The sequence below is a fragment of the Podarcis tiliguerta genome (genome assembly GCF_965153285.1).
Source record: "Podarcis tiliguerta genome assembly, chromosome: 4".
In the NCBI taxonomy this organism is placed as follows: Eukaryota; Metazoa; Chordata; class Lepidosauria; order Squamata; family Lacertidae; genus Podarcis; species Podarcis tiliguerta.
The window spans coordinates 94,710,639-94,737,826 of record NC_139537.1 but is presented as its reverse complement, the minus strand read 5'-3'; the positions used below and the strand labels follow the sequence as shown (position 1 = coordinate 94,737,826).

General features: G+C 45.6%; 1 protein-coding gene across 6 annotated transcripts in view; it reads left to right on the top strand.

Moving 5' to 3' along the window:
* The first annotated feature begins 6,053 nt into the window (after positions 1–6,053).
* The window catches only part of KLF5 (KLF transcription factor 5), a 33,381-nt gene continuing 12,246 nt past the window's right edge, over positions 6,054–27,188 (top strand). For 2 of the 6 annotated variants that reach the window (XR_014510074.1, XM_083435856.1), the window contains exons 1-3: positions 8,072–8,195; positions 10,163–11,030; positions 12,736–12,795. Coding sequence is in view for 3 of the 6 variants with exons in the window: in XM_083435856.1 (XP_083291982.1) it covers positions 10,175–11,030; positions 12,736–12,795 (916 nt within the window). In the remaining 3 variants the exon portion in view is untranslated. Of the gene's footprint in view, positions 6,414–8,071; positions 8,293–10,162; positions 11,031–12,735; positions 12,796–27,188 lie in introns of those variants that run through there. The other 4 variants (XR_014510073.1, XM_083435855.1, XR_014510075.1 and 1 more) reach the window with 4 other exon arrangements.

The following is a 27,188-nucleotide window of genomic DNA, read 5'->3' as shown; positions in this document are numbered from 1 at the left end:
TTCAAAAGCATCAATTCTTTGGCGATCAGCCTTCTTTATGGTCCAGCTCTCACTTCCATACATCACTACTGGGAAAACCATAGTTTTAACTATACGGACCTTTGTTCGCAAGGTGATGTCTCTGCTTTTTAGCTTCCTCCTCTTGCCCACGTAATAAATGCTACCGTCGAATCTGTTTGAATCACAATCCTCTGCACAAGCAATTCCATCGTGAGATTAAATGTTGCATTGAAGGTTGCTTTGTTGTTCTTTACGTTAACTTTTCCAAATCAACACTGCTGCAGGATAAGTAAATTGCACAGTGAGATGCTTCATAATCTATATTAAAGTTATCAACACTGCAATATATTATACATGTCTTCTTGGAAGTTCAATTCAGTGAGATTCACTTCCAGATAAGGGTGTAAAGAATTGCAACCAATGTAGACATGGAGAATGTTCCCTGTACGTGTGTGGGTTCTTTCAGACCTTGGGAAAATAGGAAGCAACCCAGACCCACTGGTCCAGTTAATTCAGTATTGTCTACACAGATGGGCACCAACTCTTGTCTGAAACTCTGGAATCATATCCAGCCAGCCTTACCTGAAGATGCCAGAGACTTAACTTGGGACCTTGGTGCATGTAAAGCACTTACTCCAGCTTGTTCTTCCCTTCAAAGAAGAAGAAGAAGAAGAGTTTGGATTTGATATCCTGCTTTATCACTACCCTAAGGAGTCTCAAATCAGCTAACATTCTCCTTTCCCTTCCTCCACCACAACAAACACTCTGTGAGGTGAGTGGGGCTGAGAGACTTCAAAGAAGTGTGAGTAGCCCAAGGTCACCCAGCAGCTGCATGTGGAGGAGCGGGGAATCGAACCCGGTTCCCCAGATTACGAGACTACCGCTCTTAACCACTACACCACACTGGCTCTCAAATAAGATTTAGGTGTTCTGAGCTCCATTAGTTATTGCAAGCATGGATCTAGCCATGCTGTTGAGATTAGGAGTGGCCTCACAGATGTGGAAATGATGGAGCTGTTCCTTAGTTGCACCACAGAGCTTTTTAAGGTGAATTTTCTAGAAAAGAATGTTGTTTGGCTTGCTTGCATGAGCCATTGGGGAGGACGCTGAGATGCCTGGTTTCTATGCTCTGACCCTAATTAATTTTGATTTAGGGGCCCACCTACTGATTCTCTCCCCCCCCCCAAGAGATAACCCCTGATCCTGAAATTAGTCTATGGTATTGGTATTTCTGGGTGTCCAAAGAAATGAGTACTGATACCATTTGCTCTTGACAAAATTGCTATTTTTATACCAGAAAGGGGGGGGGGGGTAAGTTGGCATAGGGTGCAATATTCCACCCTTCATTTTATTTTATTTTATTTTACAATAATTTCAAGCTGCAACCCTAAACCCATTTTCCAGGACACAACTCCTATTCAATTTAATGGAATTCCCTTTTGAGTAAACTTGTGTATGAGAGCATTCTTAACCTCTCAGAAACAGTTTCCAGCATAATCCAATGGATGTGTACTTTGAGTGGACTTAACCACCCAGGAGTCCTTTAACCCTTACCTTTTTTTTAACTTGGCTGTAAGTCCCATTGAGCTCAATGGATCTTACTCCCCTTGCAAGTGTGCTCAGAACTGCAGCCTTTCATTTTGTTTGTTTCTGTTTTACCATTTAATAGTTCACCCCTAGGCATGTTGCCTTTAATAGGAAATAATGTTACCACACACAATTTTATTACACAGTCGATGAAGGAAAATGTATTTTCATGAAAGCGTGGTGTTCCCTTTCATAAGTGTGATTTGTAGATGCTTCTCCCAGTGGTACCATTCTAGAAAGGCAGTTCCAGATTGCACATCTGTGCCTTAGCAATTTTGCACTTCAGCTCCTTGAATCCATATTAGTGCCTTCCCTTCCACAGATGTACAGAACAAGCGGAGTCAAACAGGAGGCCAAAAGCCAGCCGACTACTGATACTACATAAGGGAGATATTCATTTTTCCATTTCTTTAGATCACAGAAGGGCTTGGCTCAGCAGGATTCAATAGTCCCAATATAGATCCATGAATAACAGCACAATCCTATACTTGTCTTCTCAGAAGTAAGTTCACTTAAGTTCAATAGGGCTTGCTCCCAGATAACTGGGTATATGCAAGCACCCTAAGAGTCATCTAAATGTTAAAGCACGGCCAATAAAAGGATTTTGAGCTGATTAAGCACTAGTATTTTAACCAGCTCATCAATTCACTTTAAACAGACATATTTCATATTTCCTTTTTTCATTCCATATTAAAGTACGTTCCCACCAACAGAGCCTAAAGCTATAAGCGTCTACAATTAAGATTGACTTCCACTGATGAACCAACTAGCTTTTAATTAAATTGTTAAGATCAGTAGATTAACAAGCTACATCAATCAGACTTCAGTTAATCAGATCAATCAGTTTCCAACTGATGAATCAAGGTTCCATTGATCAATCTACCAATTTAATCAATTAAGGCCACAAGCCTTAAGGCCACTGAACTGAGCAGGACTTACTTTTGAGTAGACGTGTAAAGGGCTGCACTGTCAGGCTCCTGACCATTTCCTTCCCTCCATCATTTTTTTATGCTTTTCTAGAATGTCTCCCCTTCCATGACACAATAATAATTACTGGAATTTATAATGGAAATGAAAAGCACATAAAACACCTCCTGAATGCTATACAACCATAATAACTCCTATTTTGCAGACGGGGGACTGAGGCCAAGAGATCCTGACAGTACCTTTTGCTAAGGTGATAAATATACATACATCCATACATATAGTATTTTTATTAAATATTTCTTAGTTTACAAAAATACGTGCATTGTCTTTTTCCCCCAAGTTGCCAAGTTGCACTGAAGTGATATTTGAAGTGGGGCCCTTACAGCTTACTCTTGGCTAGCATATCGCAAGACCTCTCACAACAAAATCTGAAAGGTAAATCATTTACAGACCGAGGGCCTTTCTTGAGAGCATTGGGAGAGAGCTCCGTTGAGAGAGAACTGAGAACCTCAAGGCTAAACTTGGCCTTTTTTGTGACTCCCCCCCCACCCTTACCTAATAGATCAGGAGTCTGTGGAATGCAATGACCAGAGATTTCCAAGTACGTAACTGTATGCATCCTGAAACATGTACCTATCTTCAAACATCTCCCCTCCTCCTGCAGATTCTCCTTCTCTCTGCTCCCCAATATTGGAGTGTCTTGTGTTTGGCCACCAGTGACTAAGCACCCAGCAGTCAGGCATCCTTCGCACAGTTTCAGATTCCGTTATCTGGAACAAACCCTTCTTTCCTCCTCTTGCTGCTGAGCGTTAGCAGCTGGCCCAAAGTCACCCAGTGCGGATTTGAACCCTTGCCTCCCAAATCCTAGTCCAACGCTCTCTTTTTTCCTAGTCTAGCTCTCCAATCACTATGCTATACCAGCTATCCATCATGTTGCAGATGCAGAAATTGCCACCTGACCCCCCAGTCCACTTTGGTAATACTATTGCAGCTCCTAATATCAGAGGCTCATTCACCTGGGCCTCCCCCCCCCCACTACAAAATGACTTCGTAGGCCATTGCCTGCCATAACAGTCTGCATGCAAAGGGATAAAGGGGCAGAAATTGGGACGTCAGAAACTGGCTATTCTTCTTCAACAAAGGGAGACTCCAGTTAAAACTGCTGGACTAGATTATCAACAGGTTTGACTGTGCTCATCTAGGGCTTAACTGGAACAAAGGCTTTTTAGCCCTGCTAGGTTTTTTCCCCCTGTCCTTGCAAGGCTTCTTTTTGTCCCATAGCAAAGGTGTTAAATTAGCATAACAAAAGATAAATTATCAGTTGCAAACTCTTTTGTGGGTTAAGCATCTGTAACTTTGCATACATCTTAGCTTTAAGCAAAATTGTCTACTTCTTGCATTTCATAGATCCCTTGTTTACAACACCGTCCCTCCTCTTCATTATATGCATATATATAGATGAAAGCTTAATTAAGCCAGCCAGTTTTATGCTGCCGCAAGACTGAGTTTCTCTATTTCTTATAAAACTGCTTTTTCTTTTATTTCCCTTGTCTTTCTTCTTTTGCAGATTAACCTTGAAGGTATCCTTAAGCAAGCCCTGTTGAAAATCTTGTGTGCCCCCCCCAATTGTTTCCTTCTACTTTAATTGAATGGCGTCCCCTCAAGGAGCTCCATAAACCCAGCTCCTTTTATCTCTAACTAGACAGCACAGTGGGACAGGATTGTCAAGCCCTTGGCTGGTCACAAACCTGGGTCGATGCACCTACATGTTCTGCACACTTCTTAAAAGAGTGATAACACATGTGAATCTCCTTAGATACTCGAGAGGTGCTCCCAAAGTGTGAACTACTGTATTACATTCATTGCACACTGTCATATTAGAGACCGACAATCTCAGCCTGGCCTACCTTACAGGATTGTTTTGAGTGTAAAACAGGGGGGCTTCCCCGCACTTGGTTTTAATGTATCTATGTGTTGGTTGTTTGTTTGTAAGTTGTTTGGGTTGCCTTGGGCAAGGTAAAGCAGCTAACAAATTTATTTAAATAATAATAATAATACCTTGATCTCCTTGGAGGAAAAGTAGCATCCAAATGTATTATTAGAGGGAGTAGCGAGAAGTAGTGGTAACAATAATAATAATATGGTTTTTTATTACACTAATTTCTTTTGCCCTGCTGTCATCTCCGATTAAATGGAATTGGCAATTTTCTGAAGTGCAGAACTCTCTAAAACCTGGACAGAGAGACCATAAAGGTATATGGCCTTCTGTGCGCCAGTAGTGGTTTAGTCATGCTGGCCACTTGACCCGGAAAAGCTGTCTGTGGACAAACGCCGGCTCCCTCAGCCTGAAAGCGAGATGAGCACCGCAACCCCATAGTTGCCTTTGACGGGACTTAACTGTCCAGGGGTCCTTTACCTTTTAATACAGTGGTTTTCAAAGGGCATGGCAGGAGAGGGTGGCAAGAGTGGTGGGCTGAAACAAGGACAATCAATGAAACATTTAAACACTTTAGTGTAGTGTGATTTTAAAAAAACCAACTTGCAGAATATGGATAGACATCTTTTCAAAATGAAGCAAGAGCAGCAAGTGATATTGAGGGCAATCCTAGTTGTATTTATTATCAATATAATGTATTTCTCATTGATAAGACCATTCGGTGTGGTGCCAGCAAGTTTTTATTCTGAAAGTGTGGCCGGGAGAAAAAAGTCTGAGAGCCACTGTGCTAATAGCATCCTTCCTTATTAATCCTATCCCAAGGCTGAATGCACGAGGCTGCAGAAACAGGGGAAACACAAAAATCACAAGAGTGCTGCCCCCTCTACGCAAGCGGACACTTGGCCTTCCAGCAACCATTCAAAAATATGAGTTATTCCACACTGAAAGCAAACATCCCACTATTTAAGCCTAGTTTAGGAACTTTCCATTAAACGCACGTGCTTTTTGCCCCATCGGGGTCGGGCTCCTATTACCGGGGGTTACATATGGTGGCGAGAGAGTCCCGAGGGGCAACCCACTCCGGCTTAAGCCCTTTGTGGATCGCCCCGGCCGGCTCCCGCTCCGTGCCCGTTCCATATCCGAGGGGGGCTTGCGTCGCCAAGAACGCGCACTCCCCCCGTGGCGACGCTCCCTGCTTGTTTGCTGCCTGCGCTCAATTCCAGAATTTAGTGCTGCTATTTTCGAAAAAGAACAGCTCGGATTTGGCCTTTCATCGCCCCGGCCTCTTCAGGCCAGCTGTTCCCCTTTACGCGCAGGGGCCATTGCGCTCCGGAGTCGGGAAAGAGAATCGGTGGAAGGAGTGGAGCAGTTAGCAGCAGCGCTTGGGGGAAACAGAGGCGGTGGGGGGGGGGAGAAAGCGGCTGGGGGGGTTAAGAAAGCGGGTGGGGTGCTTTGGGGCAGCGCCCCGGGAAACGTGCCCCCCGCTCGACGGCTGCTTTCGCTCCCTCCTGCCGTGCGCCTTGCAGGCCTGCCGAGCAGGGGCGGGGCGCGCAGCCCGGGCCCGTGGGCGTTCCCGCCCGGCAGAGCCGGCCCCTCGCCGGGGCGGAGGCGGTGAAATAGAGGCGGGAGGGCGGGCCGAGGGACGGGGCTGGCCCGGCGGCGCGACCTCAGCCAGGTAGAGCGAGCTTGGGAGCCTCATGCGCGCTGCTGTCGGACGGGAGTGAGCGAGGCGAGGCTCCATTCCGTGCGTCCTGCCGCTTTCGCGCCGAGGCGCGCCTTCCGCATGGCTACGCGGGTGCTGAGCATGAGCGCCCGCCTGGGGCCCGAGGAGCCCGTCTTCGCGCAGCTCAAGCCCGTGCTGGGCGGCCGGGAAGCCGCGCAGTTCCCGGGGCAGGGTCCCGAGGAGATCAAGCCGCAGCAACCGGGCGCAGCAGCCAGGATCCCCAGCGAGGAGATGGCGCAGGTAAGCGCAGGGCGCGCCTCTCGCGCTCCGTTGTTAAGCAGGAGTGGAGGAGCCTCGGGCATCTTTTCCCAAATATAGATGATTTTGCCTCTGAACACGGGCAGAGTGCACCTGGTGGCGACGCGTTGCTCGGATCGTGGGCTTTCTCCAGCCCCGGCTCGGAGCGCGCTGGGTGCGCCTCGGCGCTGGCTCGCTTTGGGTGTGTTTGGGGCAGGGAGCCAACTCGGGCTCTCCGAGGTGCGGCTGCCGCTCGCCTGGCCTCGCCTTTGCCCCGTCCTAGGTGGACACGGCTCCTTTTTACGGCTTTCTTAGGGGCTCTTTGCGTTTAAGGGCGCAGCCTTGGGCAGCGCGTAGTTCCCCAGAACTCCGCTTGTTAACCACCCGCGATTATTGAACGCGGGTTTCCTCGGTGTGGACGGCGGGGCTTTTCACGCCGCTGCGGTCGAAGGCGCGGCGTTAGACACGCATCTCGCTCTTACGTGTGTATAGGGGAGGAAGTTGCGAGGAGCCAGTTATTCCGGAGCCTTTTCTGCAGCGTAGGTGACGGGCCGCTGCTTCTCTGGGCGGTGCCGGGGAAAGTCAGGCGGCAACTTCGCCAAGCCTAGACGGCGGCGGCGGCGGCGGCTTTGGCAGTTCTTTAGGAACTCGCGGACTTCACAGTTTCCCCATGCCATTCCTCCCTGGAGCAGATGTGTTGACCCATCTCCACCAAACAGAGCCAGCTGCCCTTCGAGGAGGACGCCCCGTCCCTTTTCCAGGCCAGGGCACCCGCTTCCTTCCCCAGGCACCCTTGGGATCCGGGTTGCCGCCCCGCCTAGCGAGCCAGTCGGTGCCAGGCTCCACGTTTCGCCCTGAGAGGGAGTGGGAGTTACGCAGCAGCACCCACGCACCCACCCACCCCCTGGCAGCAGAGAGCCCTGGGGCTGAGCCAGTGCCCAGGCAGCAAGTGGGTGAAGGGGGGGGGCGGAGGGGGGGGAGAGAGAAACTGGCCCGGGCAGTTGTGTTGAAAGCTACAGCTGCCACCTTAGCGCACTTGCTCAGCAGCCGAATTAGAGTCGCTGCCTGTCCCTCTCGCCCACGCACGGTCATTTTAGAAGGGGCGAGAGGGAGAAAGGGCAGCGGGGGCGGGGGGGGGGGGAGAAAAGAGAGAAGGAAGAGAGAAGTTCTGAGACTTTTTCTCGTCCCAGAAAAGTGGCTGGAAACGGATCCACATGCAAACAGCTGGACGAGCTAAAACGGGAAAGCACAAACCGCTGGCATTATTTTTTTTTTTGTAGGAACGCAACGGGTTTTAATTTGCAACTATTTCTAGCCCTGGGTTGTTCTTATTTCAGCGTTTTCTCCTACGTTTTTATCCTTTTGCAAGCTTTCTTAAAAAAAGAAGCCCAAATGTCAGTGGATATAATGAGTGGAAAAAGCCTCAAGTGGGTCTAAACAAAGCAATGTTTCTTCTCTCTCTCTCTTTCTCTCTTTCCCTCCCCCCCAATCTCCAGCCCAAGTGTGTGCTGGAATATTGGTTTTAATTGATTTGCACAAGGATCTTATTTATTAGAATGTCGCAATCCCCGAAAGGTGGGTGGGAGGAGCGATGGAGGAAAGTACCTCGCCATGAAGGCAGCCTGGTTTCAGCGATACTCCCTCTCCACCCCCCCCCCCCAAGAATAGTGTTTCTGTCATCAAAGCAAGCTCGGTTGGGGTTGTAAACAAGAGCTGGAAAAAGTCGCCTGGCATGTTGGTGCAGATCTTGATCGCAGACAAGGGGGCTGCTGTTTCTCCTTTCTGGTGAGGGCTTTTTGGTGGTGCCTGTGGCTTCAGAGAGGCTCTGAAAATAAACTTGTTTGCCCAGTGTTCCTCTGGTCGGCAGACCCTCACTTTGGAGGTATGGAAGTGTCCTGGCATGAATGGACTCCTTACAGAGCAAGGGAGAATGCAGCATTTGCTCACTGGAGGGTACATGATAAATGTTTTACTGGTGACTCTGCTTGTAATGTATCGGGCTGCGTCCACCCACGGATCCCCTCACACCGCTAAACTAGGCAAAAGATTCCCTTTCTCTTTCCCTTGCACGCTCCCTCCCTGCTGGTAATTAAAGATCTCCTCAAGGACAGGGATGTTTGCCGATGGATATGGTTTTATAGGCTGACTCAGGTTGGGAACCTTTGCTCTCCAGTCAGGCTGGGTGGCAAATCCATATGCAAGGATTTGTCTGTAACAAATGTGGGTCTTTAGAGACCTGTAAATGGCATTCGTTTTGCATTTGAATCTTGAGATCAGGTAGCTAGCTCTGGTTTTAAGGTCCCTTCCCCTGTGTGTCCTGTTTTGAAGCTTGGCAGCGTTCATTGGAAAACAGGGACTTGGATTTAGGTTAAGTGCCGCCTTTTCACTGAGGTGGTATAACGCAGTCCCTGGGCTGTAGTATTTCAGACTGCAGGTGGGGGCCCATTTGCTCAAATAGCGCCACCCCCAATGCAAACCCTTCCCTTGCACCTAGAAGCCTTGCAAACTGGAGAATTTGGGTGCCAGAAAATTGGGGGAAGTGGTCTGATCTTGTGAGCTGTGCCCCTGCAATATGAAGTGGTACAGCCACCCACCCACAACTTTCCTAGATTGTGGCTGTTACACGGAAATAGCTTTGTTCATTCTGGGATCAGATGCAAGTCTTTATATTCTTCTGGGATTGGTTTTCCAAAGCATGAGATTGGAGGCTCCTAATTAACTTCTTCCAGCACATTTACACACACGGCTGTTCTCATCCTGCAGGTGTGGCAGGGAATCAAAATGGAAAGTGAAGCTGCTCCTAACCTCGTGTAAGGGCCCAGGGAAAAAAGTTTTACATGGATGCAGCCAGGTCTATGTTTTTCACATCTGCTGCAGTCTCTTGATTCCCTCCATAAAATTTGCACCTCTGAATTTCTTCAAACTCTCAGTAGCTTAAGAGGCTAATTTTTAATTATCCAAACTGAGTACAGGATTTGCGTGTAGGAAAGCACGTATTAAAACTGCACCACCCAACTTTTAATTGCAGTCCTGATAACAAGAGATAGTTGATAAAATCTAAACGCTTTTTAGTGGAATTGCCTTATTGTAGTCAGGAAGTCCTGAAGAGTGAGAACAGCATTTTATTAAATGTTGTCATTTGAACTTCTGGTGTCAAGGCTTTTACCTGTTTGCATTTTTTCCCTATCTAAAGGAACTCTCATATAAAATTCAACCTGCTATTTCTACTCTTCTTCTCTTTAAGTAGTTACTGTGAAAAAGACAACTGACACGATCCAGCCAAAATTCTAATCCCCACTAATTTCAAAGATGGAGAGTTAGGCTCATCCTTAAATTGCTTCTGTTTTTTTAATAGGACATAAGAACTTGATTTTGTCGGGATTGTGTGCTGGGATTCTGAATGGCAACATTTCACTTTTTAATGCATCAATGTTTTTTGTTGGTTTGTTTTGGGGAACGGCTCTGTTAGGTTTCCAGTCCCAGAACTTGTACAGAATTGTAAAGTTGTGAGGAACATTCTAGTCCGACCGCCTTCAATGCAGGAATATGCAACTGTCCTGTACTGGGATCAATCCTGCAACCTCGGCCTTGTCAGCACTGCGCTCTAACCAGCTGAGCTATCCAGACTTAAAACCTGTAATATACGAAAGGAGAATAGATGAAAGTGCCACTGGCCCGGTTATCTCTTTTGCGGAGCATTCCCTTGTACAGTATAGTATAGCTAATTTTTTTATCTTCTTCTTGTTCTTCAGGCCCGATGTGAAATGGAGAAATATCTGACGCCTCAGCTCCCTCCTGCCCCGGTTCTCGCTGAGCATAAAAAGTACCGCCGAGAGAGTGCCTCCGTGGTTGACCAGTTCTTCACCAACAGTGAAGGGGTGCCTTACAGCGTCAACATGAACATCTACCTTCCTGATATCACACAGCTGAGAACGGGCTTGTACAAATCGCAGAGGCCACCGGTCACCCACATCAAGACGGAGCCCGTGACAGCCTTCAGCCACCAGAGCGAAACTGTTGCTCCCGTCCCGAACCCCACCCAGGCGCTCCCCGAGTTCACCAGCATCTTCAGCCCCCACCAGACACCCGACGTGAACAACCTCTTCATCAAGCAGGAGCTTCCCACTCCAGATATCCACGTCTCTGTGCCCCAACAAGGTCAGCTGTATCAGCTCCTGAGCTCTCCCGATTTAGACATGCCCAACCCGACGACGCAAGCCGCGGTGATGGACTCCTTCAGTAATGTCTCCATGTCCTCTGCCATGGCGGGCCTTAACACCCTGTCCTCCGCTATGCCGCAGACGACCATGAAGCAGTTTCACGCGATGCCCCCTTGCACGTACACCATGCCAAACCAGTTTCTCCAGCAACAAGCCACTTACTTCCCGCCTTCGCCCCCAAGCTCGGAGCCTGGCAGCCCAGACCGGCAAGCGGAAATGCTGCAGAATTTGACCCCTCCTCCGTCTTACGCTGCTACCATTGCCTCCAAGATGGCAATCCACAATCCCAGTGTGCCTGCAAACATCCCCATGAATTCGCCAGCCATCCCAGCGCCCAGGTACAACAGGAGGAGTAACCCAGACTTGGAGAAGAGGCGTATTCATTACTGTGATTATCCTGGTAAGCTGGGAAGGGGGGTGGGGTGGAAAAACCACCAGAAGGCTCTCCCTTGACTTCTTCACCGTGTGTTAAATATGAACCGTTGTCGGCATGGATCAGAGCAAAAATTAAAAATCAAGCACCTTTCTAGAAACACATGCCATTGTTCCTTTTGCGCTGTATGGAAACGACAGATGAACATACATGGTAGACTACCCAAAAAAGACCAAACTTTTTACAAAAGAGTGGGCCATGGTGGGGAAATAGGTTTACTTGACTTGGACTTCACACAAGTGGGGAACTGCATGTTTGCCGCCTTCCATGGTGGTGGGGAGGAGGGCAAGGCTAGAACTTATCCCTGACATTTTTTCTATATGAGGGAGTTATGAGATATGGGGGAGATGTTCACCCCAGCACCTGAAGTGGTAACAACCCAGGAACGGTTCCGCCATGTTGGAAGTTCTACCAGCAACTGGGCCTTGGACGTAAACCTTGGGTCAGATTCTTGACTAATTTGAACTTGATACGGTCTGAACTATGACTTCTCAGAAGTAAGTCCTATTCAGTGAGGCTTAACTTCCAAGTACGTGGGCTTAGAACTGCAGTTCTAGTGCTGATATGGTAGCCCTCTAGACGTTGTTGCACCAAAACTCCCACAATCCCTTATAATTTTGGCCGGGCTGATGGAGGCTGAAGTCAGCAGCAGCTGGGCATACAGCTCACTGGTAGTTGGTGACTGCTGTCTGCTGCCAACTCCTTCCTTTTGCTTTCAGCAGGAAGTCCTGTGCGTACACGCATGTCTCCTTAAGGAACGTTTTCCTTGGGATCATGTCCCGTTCCACTCCTAGTAGCTGGCATGACATGCCGTGGTGTGGTGGCATATGAGATGTGGCACTTAACATTGGCTCTGTTTTCTTTACAATGTACTGGTCTGAGGGAGAGCTAGGCTGTACCTGAGTTTTAGATACCTTCTGAGACTAGGGCGGACCCTTAAATTGCATTGGTTTTTCTCGCTTGCTGTAGAGAATCCACACACCTGCAGAATGGTCTTCTGACATGGTGACAACACTTGCGCTGAACTGGTGTGCAAGACACTATAGATCAGTGTCTCCCAAACTTGGGTCTCCAGCTTTTTTTTGGACTACAACTCCTATCATCCCTAGCTAGCTAGCAGGACCAGTGGTCAGGGTTGATAGGAATTGTAGTCCAAAAACAGCTGGAGACCCAACTTTGGGAAACGCTAATCTAGAGCTTGATGCTCTTGTACAGTCGGCCACGTAGCACACACTTGTGTAATTCCTTGCTAGTATAGTTCCTAATATAATAATACGCTATACGTTACTGCTAGGAGTCTTATTTGCACATTGAAAGGTATAATTTATCAACTCACCACATATAAGTGAAAGATAAGATGTTGAAAATGGCAGTGAGATTTTGGCGAAATAACAATGCTGTCTGATTCATGGACGTGTTTAGGAATATATAGATATTGGACTTGACATTCTGGGTGTGTCTGATTGTGCTATTTGTGGGTTTACTGCTATAAACCATCGTTGGGCTCTGCCCTTTTGCTGTTAGCATATTCCACTAACAGCATATTTGCTATGTGACATATGGCAGGTTTGAGTAACTTTCTTAATATATAGTTAGACCAGCATGTTGGTGATTGCGCTGAATGTTAAATGTTTCTAGATGAGCCTTACGTCTCTCCTGTTTTCTGTCTTAGGTTGCACTAAAGTCTATACGAAGTCTTCCCACTTAAAAGCGCACCTGCGAACTCATACTGGTATGTGTTTACTGTGTTTTAAATGTCCTCTAAATATAAATTGCCCTTCTTTCTTTCTCTGCTTTGCTGAAAGGTTTCATTTGGTTTGCTTCAAGCTGAGAGAGTTATAAATCAGCCAAACAGAGTAGTTAATAAAATGAAAACGGACACTTGTTGAACTTCTTAAAATAAGAGGTTTAATTTGGGCAGTGAATAAATACCCTCTTTGAAGCTCTATCATTCCAACCTGCCCCCCCCCCAAACATTTTCCGACAGAATTATGATGCAATTTGGTTGGAGGGTTCTTCTCCCCTACATTGTGTGTGCGTTTCAGTTTCGTGGACATAAAACGTTGTTTTTCGATCTCTGCTTAACTATATTAAGGCTGCAGTCCTGTAACACTTACCTGGAATTAAAAACCGGATCGTGTTATAAAACACTGAAATCTTCGTGCTATTTCAGTTTGTAAAAACAAAACAAAAACCCAAACCACACAGTTGTTTTCTTCCAAGTGGTCCCCAAATGACTGTTGTAACCTACCTGAAAGTAATGGGACGCTCATCCTCTTAAGACAACTAGTTCTATTTAAATAAGAAGTGTTCTGTGTTTTTTGAAAAAGAGAGAATACATTGTGTGTTTATTGAACTGAACAAGTTGGTTCTGATGTATATTATTCAAGGCACAGTTAGCTCACTTTTGTGCTTAGCACAGAAGCTTTCATCATGTTGCTTACTAGATTATTATTATTTTGCTATCTTGTGTTTTCGGAGTTCTTCCAAGCTGTAGAGTTTCTTGAGCAGATGACTGTTTAGCTTTCTTGGGTCCTGCTGGTTGAACTCATAACAATAACAAAATTCCTTATGCAAATATTTTTAAGTGGTGCATATGGTGTAGGTTTGTAGCTGGGTCGGTTGTGCAGCCACAGGCCTTGGAATTCAAAAGGTAGCGGGTTCAACCCTAGAGAAGTCCTGGTAGGGCTCAGGGAAATTCCCATCTGAAACCCTGAGGAGCAGCTGTCAATCAGTGTGGACAGTAATGAAAGAGATGCACTAACAGTCTGGCATGATATAAAACAGTGTGAGAGTTCTGATGTTTTCCTGTGTAAAAGTAGACGCACAGCACTTAAAATGAAATGTTTTTTAAAGCAGCCTGGGTGTAGAATAAATGCTATAGTGTTTCCTGAGCATACATTTGGAATATGCGGCATAAACTAAAATTCTATATACAGACGCATCAAAGTACTTTGAGTTTTCAAAAGAACATTGCTGTTCGGGGTTTTTTGGGGGGGGGCGTGGCTAGCTCATGTGCATTGAGATTGTGGTTCAAATGGCCTCTTCATACTTCTAAAATTCAAAAGTATTTTTTTAAAAAAAACCTGAAGAGAGATCTGAGGCTCATTTCGCCTGCAGAACAAGGGCATGGATTCAGGGTTTGCTCATTGTCAAAAGACTGAATTGCCTCCGGGCAAAAGTGTTACTATGGAAATGTGGTTTTGATAAACGAAGCTGTTATCTGTTAAAAGAACAGTTGAAAAACAAAGCGAAAAACAAAAATGGAAAAGCAATTGTAAGGCAAGAATTCCCAAGCTGCCGGTATAGTGCCTGCTGTATCTCAGAACCACCAACCTGTTATTGCCTTCTTGCAAGCCATCCTTTGCTTGGAGTGGTCCATTTCTGCAGCACTGAGTATCTATGACCGACTCAGTTGCTTCCAAGAGCAGAACAGAATTGCCCTCCCATGGGAGAAACACTCCTTGTGTATCTCTGCATGAGTTTGGTTCCTTCCACTTGCAGGGCACACCCAAATGAGTGACTTCTGCAGAAATGTGGGAGTCGATTCCTCTTGAGTAGGAAAGCTGCCTCTTCGTAATCCAGACCACCTAGCTCCCAGTGAGGACCAGCAGCTTCCAGGGTTTTCAGATGGGGGTCAGGGTGTGGGGGGAAATCCCTCACAGCCCCGCCAGGAGATTTCCAGGGACTGAACCGGGGACATTCACACGCAAAGCGTATCTTCTGCCACTGAGCCTACAGACCTCCGCCGTAAAATGTTTGGGAGGTGCTGTTCTAAGGTTTGTGCCCATTGGAGAAAATGATAAGTAGAAAGTTTACTTCTACAATAAAAAAGTAGAAACCCCCGCCGTTTGTGTTTCTCCGTTTAAACCAGTTGCACGTTGTGTATGCCACGAATTCATAAACTCTTCGGCAGAATAGCCACCAGGCCTTTGCTAATCCAAGATTTAGCATCAGTTCTCGAAGGCTAAATTTAGCAGCCAGTAGCTTTCAAGTTATTTTAGCTTGAAAATTGTGTAAGCCTCCCTGAAACGTGTTGTGTGAAGGGCAGGATATAAATCTGTAAATAAATAAATTTGACATATGTCACTGCCGCAGCAGTATTTATGAAAAATAATTTATATCCCACTGTTCCTGCTGGAGGCAGTTGTGCAGCTGTCTGCATTAAAAGCAGCAAAACCTCGATGAACAACAGTAACAAAACTCCAGCAGCCAAAATTTCTAGGACGGCTTTAACTGCCCTCCTAAAAAAGAAAAAGACAGAATGACAGTAAAAGACTTAAAGGTAGGAATGTTAAAATATGTTGCTGTTTTTTAAAGTCTCTCTTTTTGTGCATTCAATAATGTAAAATATCCCGCTGCATAGATGGAAGGAGACTTGATATTTAAAGTGTTCTATAGCTCACAACTACTTGGTAATTTAAAATCAGCACAGAAACAAGTGTGTTGTGCTCTAAAGATTAACACATTTATTATGGTTGGCATAGGTTTTTGTAGATTAGAGTCCTGTTCATCACAGGTCAATGACTCTAATAGAAAGAAGTCCACTCTGAATAAAATCTGGTCGTCTTAAGTACATTACATACTTATCCATGTCAGTGATGTACTTTGACATGGAGATAATATGTACTAACATTCCGGAGTTTATATATATATATGGTGTGCTGTTCAATGATCTGCAACACCCCTTTCGTGGTAAGATGGACACACTCAACTTGAAATGTATTGTTTTTTGAAGGCTTTTAATGGAAGCATATAAAAGGTGACCGATCTATTTCCACAAGGCTGCCGATGTTTATGTCTGGTCGATGTAACGTGCTGAGTATTCTGAAAGAAGTTTCCCCAGAAGATTATGGGAGCCCTTTGACAAAAAAACAAAAACCCCAAAACAAAACCCATATTAAATTACGAAGCTTAATTTAGCTGTTTTCCTTAAATTCTTTGTACTCATTTGGCTTAGGAACACCCCCCCCCCCAAAAAAGCTATTTATAAAAACACTGCAGCATGAAAGCTTTAATAAATGTAGGTCATGAAATGCATGTTATTAAAGTTTTGTGTGATACTCTTTCCAATCCCCTTAGGGGTTTAACAGACCTGTTTATCTGGCTCAACTTGTTCTGTAGTATCTATGGAGGACCACTGCTTGTTTTTTCTCTCTCTCTTCCTAACAATCCATTTTAAACTGACTCTCATCCACCCCTCTCTGTGATCTGTCACTTTAAAATACAAAAAGCCTGCAGCAGCAGCAGCAATCTTGCTTTTTTGGAAGTCAAAACAGAGAGTATGCTTTCTTCCTTTGTATTTGGAAACCCTGGTGCCTTTTCATAGTATTTATTTAGCAACCTGTCTCCACCTGAACGGCTTTCAGGAGGTTTAATGGCATTCTTTTCAGAGCAAACTTAAAGGCAGCAGCGGTTGGTGAGAGAGAGGTGCTCAGCTCAGAGAGGAACAAGCTTGTAGGATTTATAAACTGCAAGAAATAAAACAAATGGGCAAGGGACCAAAAAAATAAAGAAATACACAGCTTACGTGGGAGTGGTAGGAACAGGCTCTGAGACGCAACTGTTGGGCAAATAAGGGTCTAGCGCTGCTAACCTTTCCATTTCTGTCGCCATGCCTTTTAAACAGGCTTCGTCTGCAGAGATTCACGGGTGGGTTTTAGCTCCATGCTCACACACACACACACACACACACACACACGTGTTAAAGGCACTAGAACAGGCCAGCCCTTTTCTCCTGGTCAGTTGGCAACACTCATAAAGATTTCAGCAGCGATGTGACTTTAAAATCTTCTTTTTTAAATGGTTTGCTGTAATTTATTTTCTCAGTCCTGAAGTAGTTAACTTGCTCAAAGGTTTGTTGGATCGACAGTTATGGAGAAGGTTTTAAAGTGAGGCAGGGTGCCTATAGTGTTGGTTTTGAATCAGCGATACTTGGGTCCGTGTCTCTTCTGAACGAAGTCCTTCCTTGGCCCAGTCACCATTTCTTGGGCTTAAGGCTGTTGCCCTGTGTATACTGTTTCTCTCCCTCCCCATGAACACAACAGGACTTATTTCAAAGTAGCCAAAGTAACTGAAAAGGATAACTGCCTGTGGGATGCCCTAAGGAGGCCTGGTGAAAGCAAGCCCTACTCTTCTCGTACTGTAGAAATCTGGGGGTTTAAATCGCCAAAGCTCAAAAACCTCAACCTGCCTTGATGCCTGAAAGTGAGCGAGAGGCCAGAGAATTTGGAGAACACAGTCATACCTTGGAAGTCAAACGGAAGTCGACTTCCAAAACGTTCAGAACCCAAAGCACAGCTTCTGATTGGCTGCAGGAAGCTCCTGCAGCCAATCGGAAGCTGCAGAAGCACCATCGGCCATTCGGCTTCCAAAAATACTTCACAAACAGGAGCAGTCACTTCCGGGTTTGCAGCCTTTGGGAGCCAAAACGTTCAAGAACTCAGCTGTTCAAAAACCAAGGTACGACTGTATGGGATCCAGAGAGAGGAGGAGTTTGGATTTGGATTTGATATCCCGCCTTTCACTCCCCTTCAGGAGTCTCAAAGCGGCTAACATTCTCCTTTCCTTTCCTCCCCCACAACAAACACTCTGTGAGGTGAGTGGGGCTGAGAGACTTCGGAGAAGTGTGACTGGCCCAAGGTCACCCAGGAGTTGCATGTGGAGGAGCGGAGACTCGAACCCGGTTCCCCAGATTACGAGACTACCGCTCTTAACCACTACACCACACTGGCTCTCATTCAGTGGTTGAATGAGGCACCACAGAGCCTCATTCAACCACTGGCTTGCTGGACACACCTGAGCCCGGTCCCTCTAATGCTAATGCCGAGATACCGGTGATATCTAAATCTAAATTTGGTCCTTGCTTTCTAGAGCATGAATGGGGAACTGTGGCCTTTTCCAATTGGAGTTGGAAGAAAACAACCTTACGTGAGGCCATAGGTTCTCATCCCAGCTTCAGAGGGAAATTGGTGCTAAAGTACTTTCTCCAAAGCCACAGGACAAGGCTTTCTTTCTCCATTGGCTGTGGGCAATAACTTTAGTTTCATAACTGACGTTACGCAACCTTCACGCTCGTGGACAGAAACCCTTATTATAGGCTGCTGTGCCGTAAACCCTCAACTGGTGCTATTGGCAGGGTGACCGACTTGAACTTGCTTGCCAGAAGTCAATAAAAGGATTCAAATTGTATTTTGGTTTTCAAAAATAAATAGTTAACTTTTCTGCCGTAGCATTTGCGCATGAGAGGTTTCATACAAATGCAACTGCAGCTTTCTAAATAAGTCAAGGCGACCCCCCCTAAATCGCTCTCCAGTGTTTTTGCAAGCACTCAGGTTAATTTCTGTAAAGAAGGTGTATCGGTCAAGTTGCCTGGAGGTTTGTTTGTCTCTCTCTCCCTCTTGCTTGCTCTCCCAAGCCTGAACTTTGTCACCCACAAAGCTGACTGGAGTCCCCCAACCACATATTGTGGCCACCAAATATCCCTTCCCTGTTCTTGGAGGCTCCAAATAGCAATAACAAAACAAGAAATTTAGCAAACCTCTCTAGCAAGGATGCATGGCTTTTTCTTTTTTCTTTTGCTGGTGCCGCATGAATCGTGCAGCCCTATGTCATCCTGAAATACCCCTGTCCTCCCTAACACAGATGTGAGAGACTTTACTACTAGCTGATACAAAGTCTGCATACGTACAGTGGTAAGCCTAAAACTTACAAGTCTACCTGAGGTTGAGCCGTAGTGCACTCAGTGGAGCTTAGCAGTAGACATGCATAGGATTGCACTGTGAACTCCTGTTTAACGGGGCGAGCAAGCCGCCATTTGCGTTCCTTAGCTCCCCTATCTGGTATGGAAGATGTTTTTGAGCAGCCTCTGGGCCTTTCTGTGTTGGGAGTTTCTGGGCAGACATGTTCGTTGATCACATGCTTGCCTTGCCATTAATAGTTCTGCACTTAATGCTAGAAACTATTTCATCTATCTATAGATATAGCTTGTATATGCTGCCGGGAAATGGAAGCCCCCTCAATGCTTCCAAGTGGCACTTCTGTAACAAGATGCGTACAATCCCCGTTACCAAAGTTTTTAAGGCTTGGCCACCTAAAACATCTGCCTCAACTCTGGTTTTTGATTTCTCTAGCCAGGCACTCTTAAAAACCTTAAAAGGAAACTGTTGTCTGAGAACCAGTGTAGACGGGAGAGACTATTCAGACAGCCTCTAGAATCCAACCTGTTTTTTAAGTTTATTTTTATCACACCGTTCCTCCAAGCGGCTCAAGGCAGATGGCCTGCCTTTCCTCCATTTAATCCTCGTAGGAAGAAGGATGAAATGAGAACAAGTGACTGGCCAGCCCAAGACTTAAGGCTGGTGGGCAACTAGAATGCTGGTACGCCCCAATCCAAGTGAGAATCGCTTCATATCTGTTTCGGAAGCTTATACCGTTGCAAGTAGCTCTGTCAAACTAGGGTAAATATCACAGAGGTCTGTGTGTGTCATGGAGGAAGGCTTTGAATTCAGATATGATGGGTGTCTAGCCTGCAGCCTATTGCCCTATCTTGCGGCCAGCCCCAACAGCCTCCTTCCTCCTGAGATTGTTTCTCTGCCCTATGGTTTTCCACGCTGCAAGAAATGAGGCAGTCGAATGGTACAGTCACGGCACCTGCTTCTCTCATTGCTGGCTATTTTAACTGTATTTTACGATTTAGTGCTGCTTGCTTGACACATCAGGGGAGGTTGTTGGCAATTCTGGGCTGTCTCCTTTAGAGGGATGGGATGCAAGGAAAATAAACAAATTCAAGATTCCTGCTTTTACCAGGAAGTGAATTGAGAACAGGGGCAAAAGGTGTTGAATCTGTCAATCTTTTGTAAAAACCATCTTTAGTGTGAATGTGCTGAAGAGCCTAATTTCATGAGCTTGGGACAAGGAACCTTAAAACATAAGTATGAATTGCCTCTGGCTGTAGGCATGCTTTTCCTTTGTTGGCAGAAATGCAATTTCTGTATAGGAGAGAGCCATGCCTTCATTTTAGGTCCTAGTAATAGCATACATGGGACGCGGGTGGCGCTGTGGGTTAAACCACAGAGCCTAGGACTTGCCGGTCAGAAGGTCGGCGGTTCAAATCCCCGTGACAGGGTGAGCTCCTGTTGCTCGGTCCCTGCTCCTGCCAACCTAGCAGTTTGAAAGCACATCAAAGTGCAAGTAGATAAATAGGTACCGCTCTGGCGGGAAGGTAAACGACGTTTCCGTGCACTGCTCTGGTTCCCCAGAAGCGGCTTAGTCATGCTGGCCTCATGACCCAGAAGCTGTACGCCGGCTCCCTTGGCCAGTAAAGCAAGATGAGCGTCGCAACCCCAGAGTCAGCCACGACTGGACCTAATGGTCAGGGGTCCCTTTACCTTTACCTAATAACATACATGTGGACTTCTTGATCAAACAGCTCCTTCCTTGAGGAATGAATATGCATTCCTGAACTGAGTAAGGCTACCTCTGATAACTAATGAATAGTATGCAGTACTAACAGGTCGAACACAAGATGTGTAATACAAAGTTATATCGCTTCACTGTGGATAAGTGTTTGCAGTGCAGTCTTGCTGTTAATGATCTCTGCTAACTCACTGTTTCTTACCTGGAAGCCGGACCCCTCCCCTCTCAATTGGCAATTGGTTTGTGTACTTTGGGTGTGGGTAAGGACTTCTCTAGCCTTCTGTCTGTTGCCTCATAAAAAACAGGGTGAAAATGGAGTATAAGTTGAAATAACATCAGGGGAGCACAGGGTGCAACAGGCATGAACGCAAAGTAATTGGGCAACAATGGCAAATGCTTTGGCATCCATGTTTACGAGCTCTATAAACCCATTCCTTCCTTGGGAGAAAAATAGCAGAGCAGACATGAGATAGACAGTGTACTTTGTCTTTTTTTAAGTGTTTCCTGTTGGTTGCAGGTTTCTGCTGTCCAAGATCAGGAACAACTGAGCCAAATTTGCCCTCCCCAAAACTTTTGTATGATTCCTAGTGGTTGATCAAATTTTTAATCAAAGCATGGTAAATAAAAAATCCCAGCTGCTGGCATGGGTTGGTACAGCAGAGGTCAGCCTCTGGACTCCTAGAAGATAAAGTGGCTCTCAAGAATTCAGATGCTGACGAACCCTACGTCTGCTTCAGCTCTTCATTTTACGTCCAGTTATTGCCTTAGAAACCAGTGTGGTTTGGGGTTTGGGGAGGGGGTAGGAGGCTCAGCGAACTGCTCATGTGTCTCATTTTTATTTGCCATCATGGATTTAACAGTGCCAGCACCAACGAGGCTTTTTTTAGTTCTGACCACCAACAAAATTTTGTTTTTAATTAAATGCCTAATGTCTGCTGAAAGCATGTCACTTGTTCTCTCAGAGGGATTAAGCTTCAGTTCCAGGATATTTGATGCCTGATAAGGAAGGCTGTTGCTAGCTGTAAACACGGTTAATTCTGAAAGCGCCTCACGAAAACAAATGGGGACTGAGTCAGAGGAATCGTCATTATTTGCTTAGACGCTCCTTAATTGCGACAAATTCTGAAGCTTTCGCTTGGGATCCTGTTGTTACCAACTCTGCACTCTGAAGCAGATGATGTTGGACTCCACTTCTCCCAGTGGTTGTGGATGGATGGGAGTTGTAGTTCAATAACCTGTAAAGCCAAAGGCCCCCCCAGCCTCCTCATTTGTTCTAAAGCAAATGTTGTAGGCTGCTTGCTTGCTGGTGTGCATCTCCGGGTGAGGAAAGATTTGAAATGTTTAGGGTCATCAAATTATAAGTAGCAAAAAGCCTGAAATACTTTTATTAGGATCGGCCAAAATGTCAGCCCTTTGCAAGCTTCCAAATTCTGCAGAATTCTTCATCAGGCTAGATTGCAAAGAAAATACACACAGGTCTCTTGTGAGAAAGCAGTCTTTTTATTAGTTGAAGTTGATGGGATAGCATTATTTGGTAGGTGGCAGTTATCGAACACCCTGCCCCAAAGTTAAGTCTCATCTACATATGATAGAAGATTCTTCCAGTTTTAAAAGGACCCTGTCTTAGGCGGCTAAATACATTTAACATGATCTCTGATTGAAAGCACGTCTTGTGCTCAAACGGCTCTTGATTTGCCTAGATCGGAGGAGGATTTTTCGACTTAACTTTTTATTGCTTCAAACCGAGTGAGTGGTGGTCTCTGAATCGTAACTATATAAACACTGCCATTGAAAAGGGGATGGTGTTCAGCCTAAAAGTGCCATCTTTGAAGCGTGAAGTGTGAAAATGGCAGAGCACAGCTGAGCAGCTGTGGAACCCAAACCAAAGACGAGAGAACCTTCTCCCTGTGTACAGAACATATAAATACACATGCCAGATGGTGTGGATTTATTACAGATCCTCTTTTTAAAATTTGACAAGTCTCTTTTGTGTGTTTGTATGCCTGGTGGAAAGAGACTTGCCTCTACTATACTGTTAGGCTGGGAAGAATTTCTGCCAGTTGGGATTCTCCAATAATCCCAGGCTTTCTCCAGGCAACTTTCGATACAAAAGGGACTTCAGAGTGGGACAGGCTTCTCGTTGGCTGCTGAGGACAACATGCCTGTATGCGTTTTTGAGATAACAGAAATAACCTGTGGGTGGGAATAGGGAACTGGTAAAACATCTCACCCGCTTGGTCCTCATTCAGTTCCTCTTCTGTAAAATGGAGATAATAATCGACTCCAAAAGGATGGACATGCAAAACCCAAATATCTGATTGAATGATGGAGAAGCAGGTATTTTATTCATGGGGATGGTTTGTCAAGCCATTGTGCCAACGTTTGGGTTGGCCAGTGTATTTTAACAGCAGTTTCATCTGCAGACGGTAACAGAGCATCGCGCACCTCCTGCTTTCTGCAAATTGAGCTGCATTGAATGGCACAGGAGCAGGCCTTGCTGATATTTTCTGGTCATTTGGCCACTGTAGGATTGAGAATGAAAGAACGTCAGAGTTCCAGTTGTACTGGGCCCACCTGCACCGTGAGACCAAAGTGGTGTCAGTGGCGTAGCGTGGGGGGTGCAGGGGGGGCCGGCCGCACCGGGCGCAACATCTGGGGGTTAGGGTTAGGGGGTGCAAACCCACGGGTTAGGGGGCGCAAATCCATGGGTTAGGGGGCACAAATTACTTGCCTTGCCCCGGGTGCTGACAACCCACGCTACGCCACTGAGTGGTGTTTGCTAAAAGGCCTAACTGGGTTCTGGATGCTTATATCATTGGATAGAGACAGTGTCGTTTAATTTAAGTGTTAAGGCTTTATTTCTTTTTTGGGTGAAAATACTCTATGGTGTGCTCATTTTGAGACTGTTTAAATTTTGTCTGCCTGCTTATTGGGGCCTATAAAAACTAAGGGTCATCGTTGGTTAGAACAGATGGGGGTGTTTTTATTTTAAAAAAATAAGCTTTGGTTGCTAAAACTATACCTTTCTTTGGTTATATGGTGCAGCAACCTGGAATCACTCTGATGAAGATGACTTTGGTACAATCCAAAGTAACGTTCCCATGTGCACTACTTGTGAGTCCCACAATGTGTACCTGATACATTTCTTGGAACCAAAATAGCTCCCCCTCTCAAAAACATGTGTTCATATTTTCATGCTTCTGTATGGGAAGGGGGGGGGGAACATCCCAATATCTGAGCAACGTTGAGGAAAACTCGTTCCCTGACGAGACCAGATTGAAGACAATGCCCTCTATATCCTGTTTGCAGCTGGGAATAGGTTTCTCTATACATTTTCAGAGTTTTCTAGAAGGTGAGATGCTCTGATTCTCAAAAGTTGGCAGTTGCAAGCTTTCTATGCGCCAGCAGCAAGAAAGTTCTGGCTTGCTTTTTGACCCAAAACAATGTTAAATGATTTGGGTTACTGTTTAGAATTTTAAAAGGTTTGTGTGTGTTGAACTGTAAATTGGGTGAAACGGGTGCTTCTGATCCCATTCAGGGCTAACGTATTTCCCATAGGCTTCTGTTGTCTTAGTTGTCCAATAACTGCAGTAAATGTTTCTGTTTGCCTCTATGGGTGTGGACAACCTTGATAAGAAGTGTGTGCAAGACTCCTTTCAGTTGCCTTGTATGCATTGTACTGACAACCTAAGTGTTCGTCAGGTTACTGTAAAAGATTTATCACACTTGTCTCTTGACCTTCCTGTTAAGAATTCAGTTTGGCTTTTGTGGGGCTATCCCACTTTACAGTTGCAATAACCCTATGCGGCGGATTGTGCCAAGAGATAATGGCATGCCCAAGGCCACTTAGTGCATTCTGTGGCTGAGAGGGAATTTGAATGAACACTCTTCCCACTATACCACACTGCCTTTCTTTAAGTGGCAGAGTTCCTGTTGTGACACTTTTCGGTTTATGCCTTTCCATGGCTTCAGGAGTACACTTCAGCCAGGAGAAATTTCATTAGGAATGTCTTCCTCATGGGGATTACTACCGTAGCACAATAACAGGGTGAGTGGGATGGAAACAAGATCTGCAAACTCGTCTTCCTGCATCCATTTTGTTACCTTAGAGCAGGCACCCCCAAACTCAGCCCTCCAGATGTTTTGGGACTACAATTCCCATCATCCCTGACCACTGGTCCTGTTAGCTAGGGATGATGGGAGTTGTAGTCCCAAAACATCTGGTGGGCCGAGTTTGGGGATTTAGATCAGCATCTTGTAGATGCCTTTGCTACCTTTATGGTAGTTTGGGGGTGGGATGGGGGACCCATGGTCCTCCAGATGTTATTGGACTCCAGCTCCCATCAGCTTTGGCCAGCATGACGGGAGTCTAACAACATCTGGGGCAAGTTATAGGGCCCCCCCAATCCCTGCAGTAGTTGATAATACATTGGAGTTAAAACACACACAGACACAGGTAGGAGCCATAACAATTTTTTTCAGTAAGACTTGGATCTTGACTTCTTCTTAGACATTTTCTAACATGGGTGGGGTGGACTTGCCGCCCTCTAGCTGTTGGGCATGCTGGCTAGGACAGATGGTGCTTGTAGGTCAACATCTTCCAGAGGGCCACAGTTCCCCCATATATTTATGTAACTGGATGGTGCCCCCATCACTGGTCAGGGGCTCTTCTTTGTGAAAGGAGAGAGGATGTCTTCTTGACATCTCTCCCAGCTGAATTCTAGATGGATGAAAGGAAAGCAGGGAGGGTTTCTGCTGTCCTGGGTCAGAGGCCTTTAAGCCGAGAGGCAACATGGAACCTGTAGCTTTCAAGAAGTTGGGAGACAACTTCTGCTGGTCACAGCCATCATGGTCAGGGGCTAGGGATGATGCAAGAACACCTAGCAGGCCAGTGGTTTTCCATCCTAGTATTCCCTAGAATGCTCTGTGTGGTGAAGGCATTCTTTGGCGCACGAGTTGGAAAATCCCTTAGAATAATCCCTGTCATTCTCAAGCATGACTGGGGCTTTTCAAGCCATTTCTTCTCTTCCCTCCTGTTGGATATATGAATAGAGAATGCTATTTTGGATTAACCTCATTTCGTGCCCACACTCTGCGCTAGACACAATGAACGTTGGTTATTTCAGAAGTGCTTGGAAAAACTAGGCCACGTTCAATGGGCTCACGGTCTAGTTTAGAAGGAAAACGAAAAGCTAACAACTTGACTACGAGAAGGCAAAATAAGGGCAGGAGGTGGCTGAAACAAATGAGTCAGTGGTGTAGTCCTCTAAATGTCTGCTCAGTTGTATCCCACACGCCCAGGTATGTGGGTACAGGACAGCATCTTTGTGGTATGCGTATGAAGACACAAAATAGAGGAATAGAGAGAGGTAGAACGAGTGACAGGCAGCTAGAAAAACACAGCAATGAAGGAAGAGAATAGAAGTCACGTAAGTGACTCAGTTATTCTAAGCCTCTTCCTCTCAGCAGAACACACACTTTATTCACAACTGCAGTGAGGTGTGTGTGGGGAGACAAGCTGGTCTTTATTAACAGAAGAAACTTCCCTTTTTTACCTGTTGCCGATGCAACTTATTTTATTGGTCCTGTTTGTATAACTCTGCTTTGTGTGTGTGCATGCGAAATGTTTTGTTTTAGGATTCTTGAATCTCCCTTTCTCAGTCCGCTAGAAAACAAAACTCCACCCTGTGGAATCTATTTTAAAGCACGGTCCTTTTTTGTTAAATTTAAAAAGAAAACACTGTACTCGCCGTGCCCTAGGAATAAGAGCGCTGAGTCCCGGTGCAGCAGTTGATTGGAGACTGAAGCAGAGTTGTTGCTCTTCTGTCCCACCCAAAATGAAAAATGCGAGTCCAGTTCACCAGAGGTAGACAGACCATCGAGTGCAGACAGGTGTTTCGAAAGATTATGCTCCACAATCTACCTAGATATGTAACAGGTGTGGTGTAAAATAGAGGGAACAATACTTAACATTCAAATAGTGCTTCTCTAAAGCGCTTCAAATGCATCTGTCACCCACACAAAGTCAGAACTATCCCTATGCTATAGAAGCTGAAAGGCGCAGAGGTTTGGCAAAGGCTAATCTATTGCCTCATGACAGAGATGAAATTGGAACTCATAACTTTCTGGCTAGATTTGAACCCAGAACTTTTGGGCTTCCAGTTCAACCTGTCTCAAAGATTTGGTTGCCATGGGAGTTTCTAGTACTGCATTAAGATGGGACTTTAAATCTGGTCCACCTGTCTTAAAAACTTTTTTGAACAAGGTTATTTCTCCCCCTCTCTTTCAGCAGCAGTCTACAAGTTTTACAGCTGGATTTGCTTGGATTATTTCCCTGAGGGTGACCAGAAGAAAAAAGACAGGGAGGGCTCCTGTATCTTTAATTTATTGTATAAAATAGGGAACTTCAGAAGGTATAAGTGGTACCTCCTGAAATTGCCTCTTCATTGCTTTGTGAATCCATTTCTGAAATTGCCAAAGCTTTATTCATCCATTCTTTAGCTTTTGGAATAACGGGGGGTTTACCGACACCTAGCTAGAACAATTTTAGATTAGAGTGAATAATTAAAGATCAGTAATCTAACTGAAAAGGGAAGGGAAAATTGTCAGCCCTACTTTTAAAAAGTTGATCTTGGGATCTGAAAGAAGGAGACTTGACCAGATACTTCCCAAATGTGTTTTCTGTGCTCTTTAAGCTGGGCACCTCAT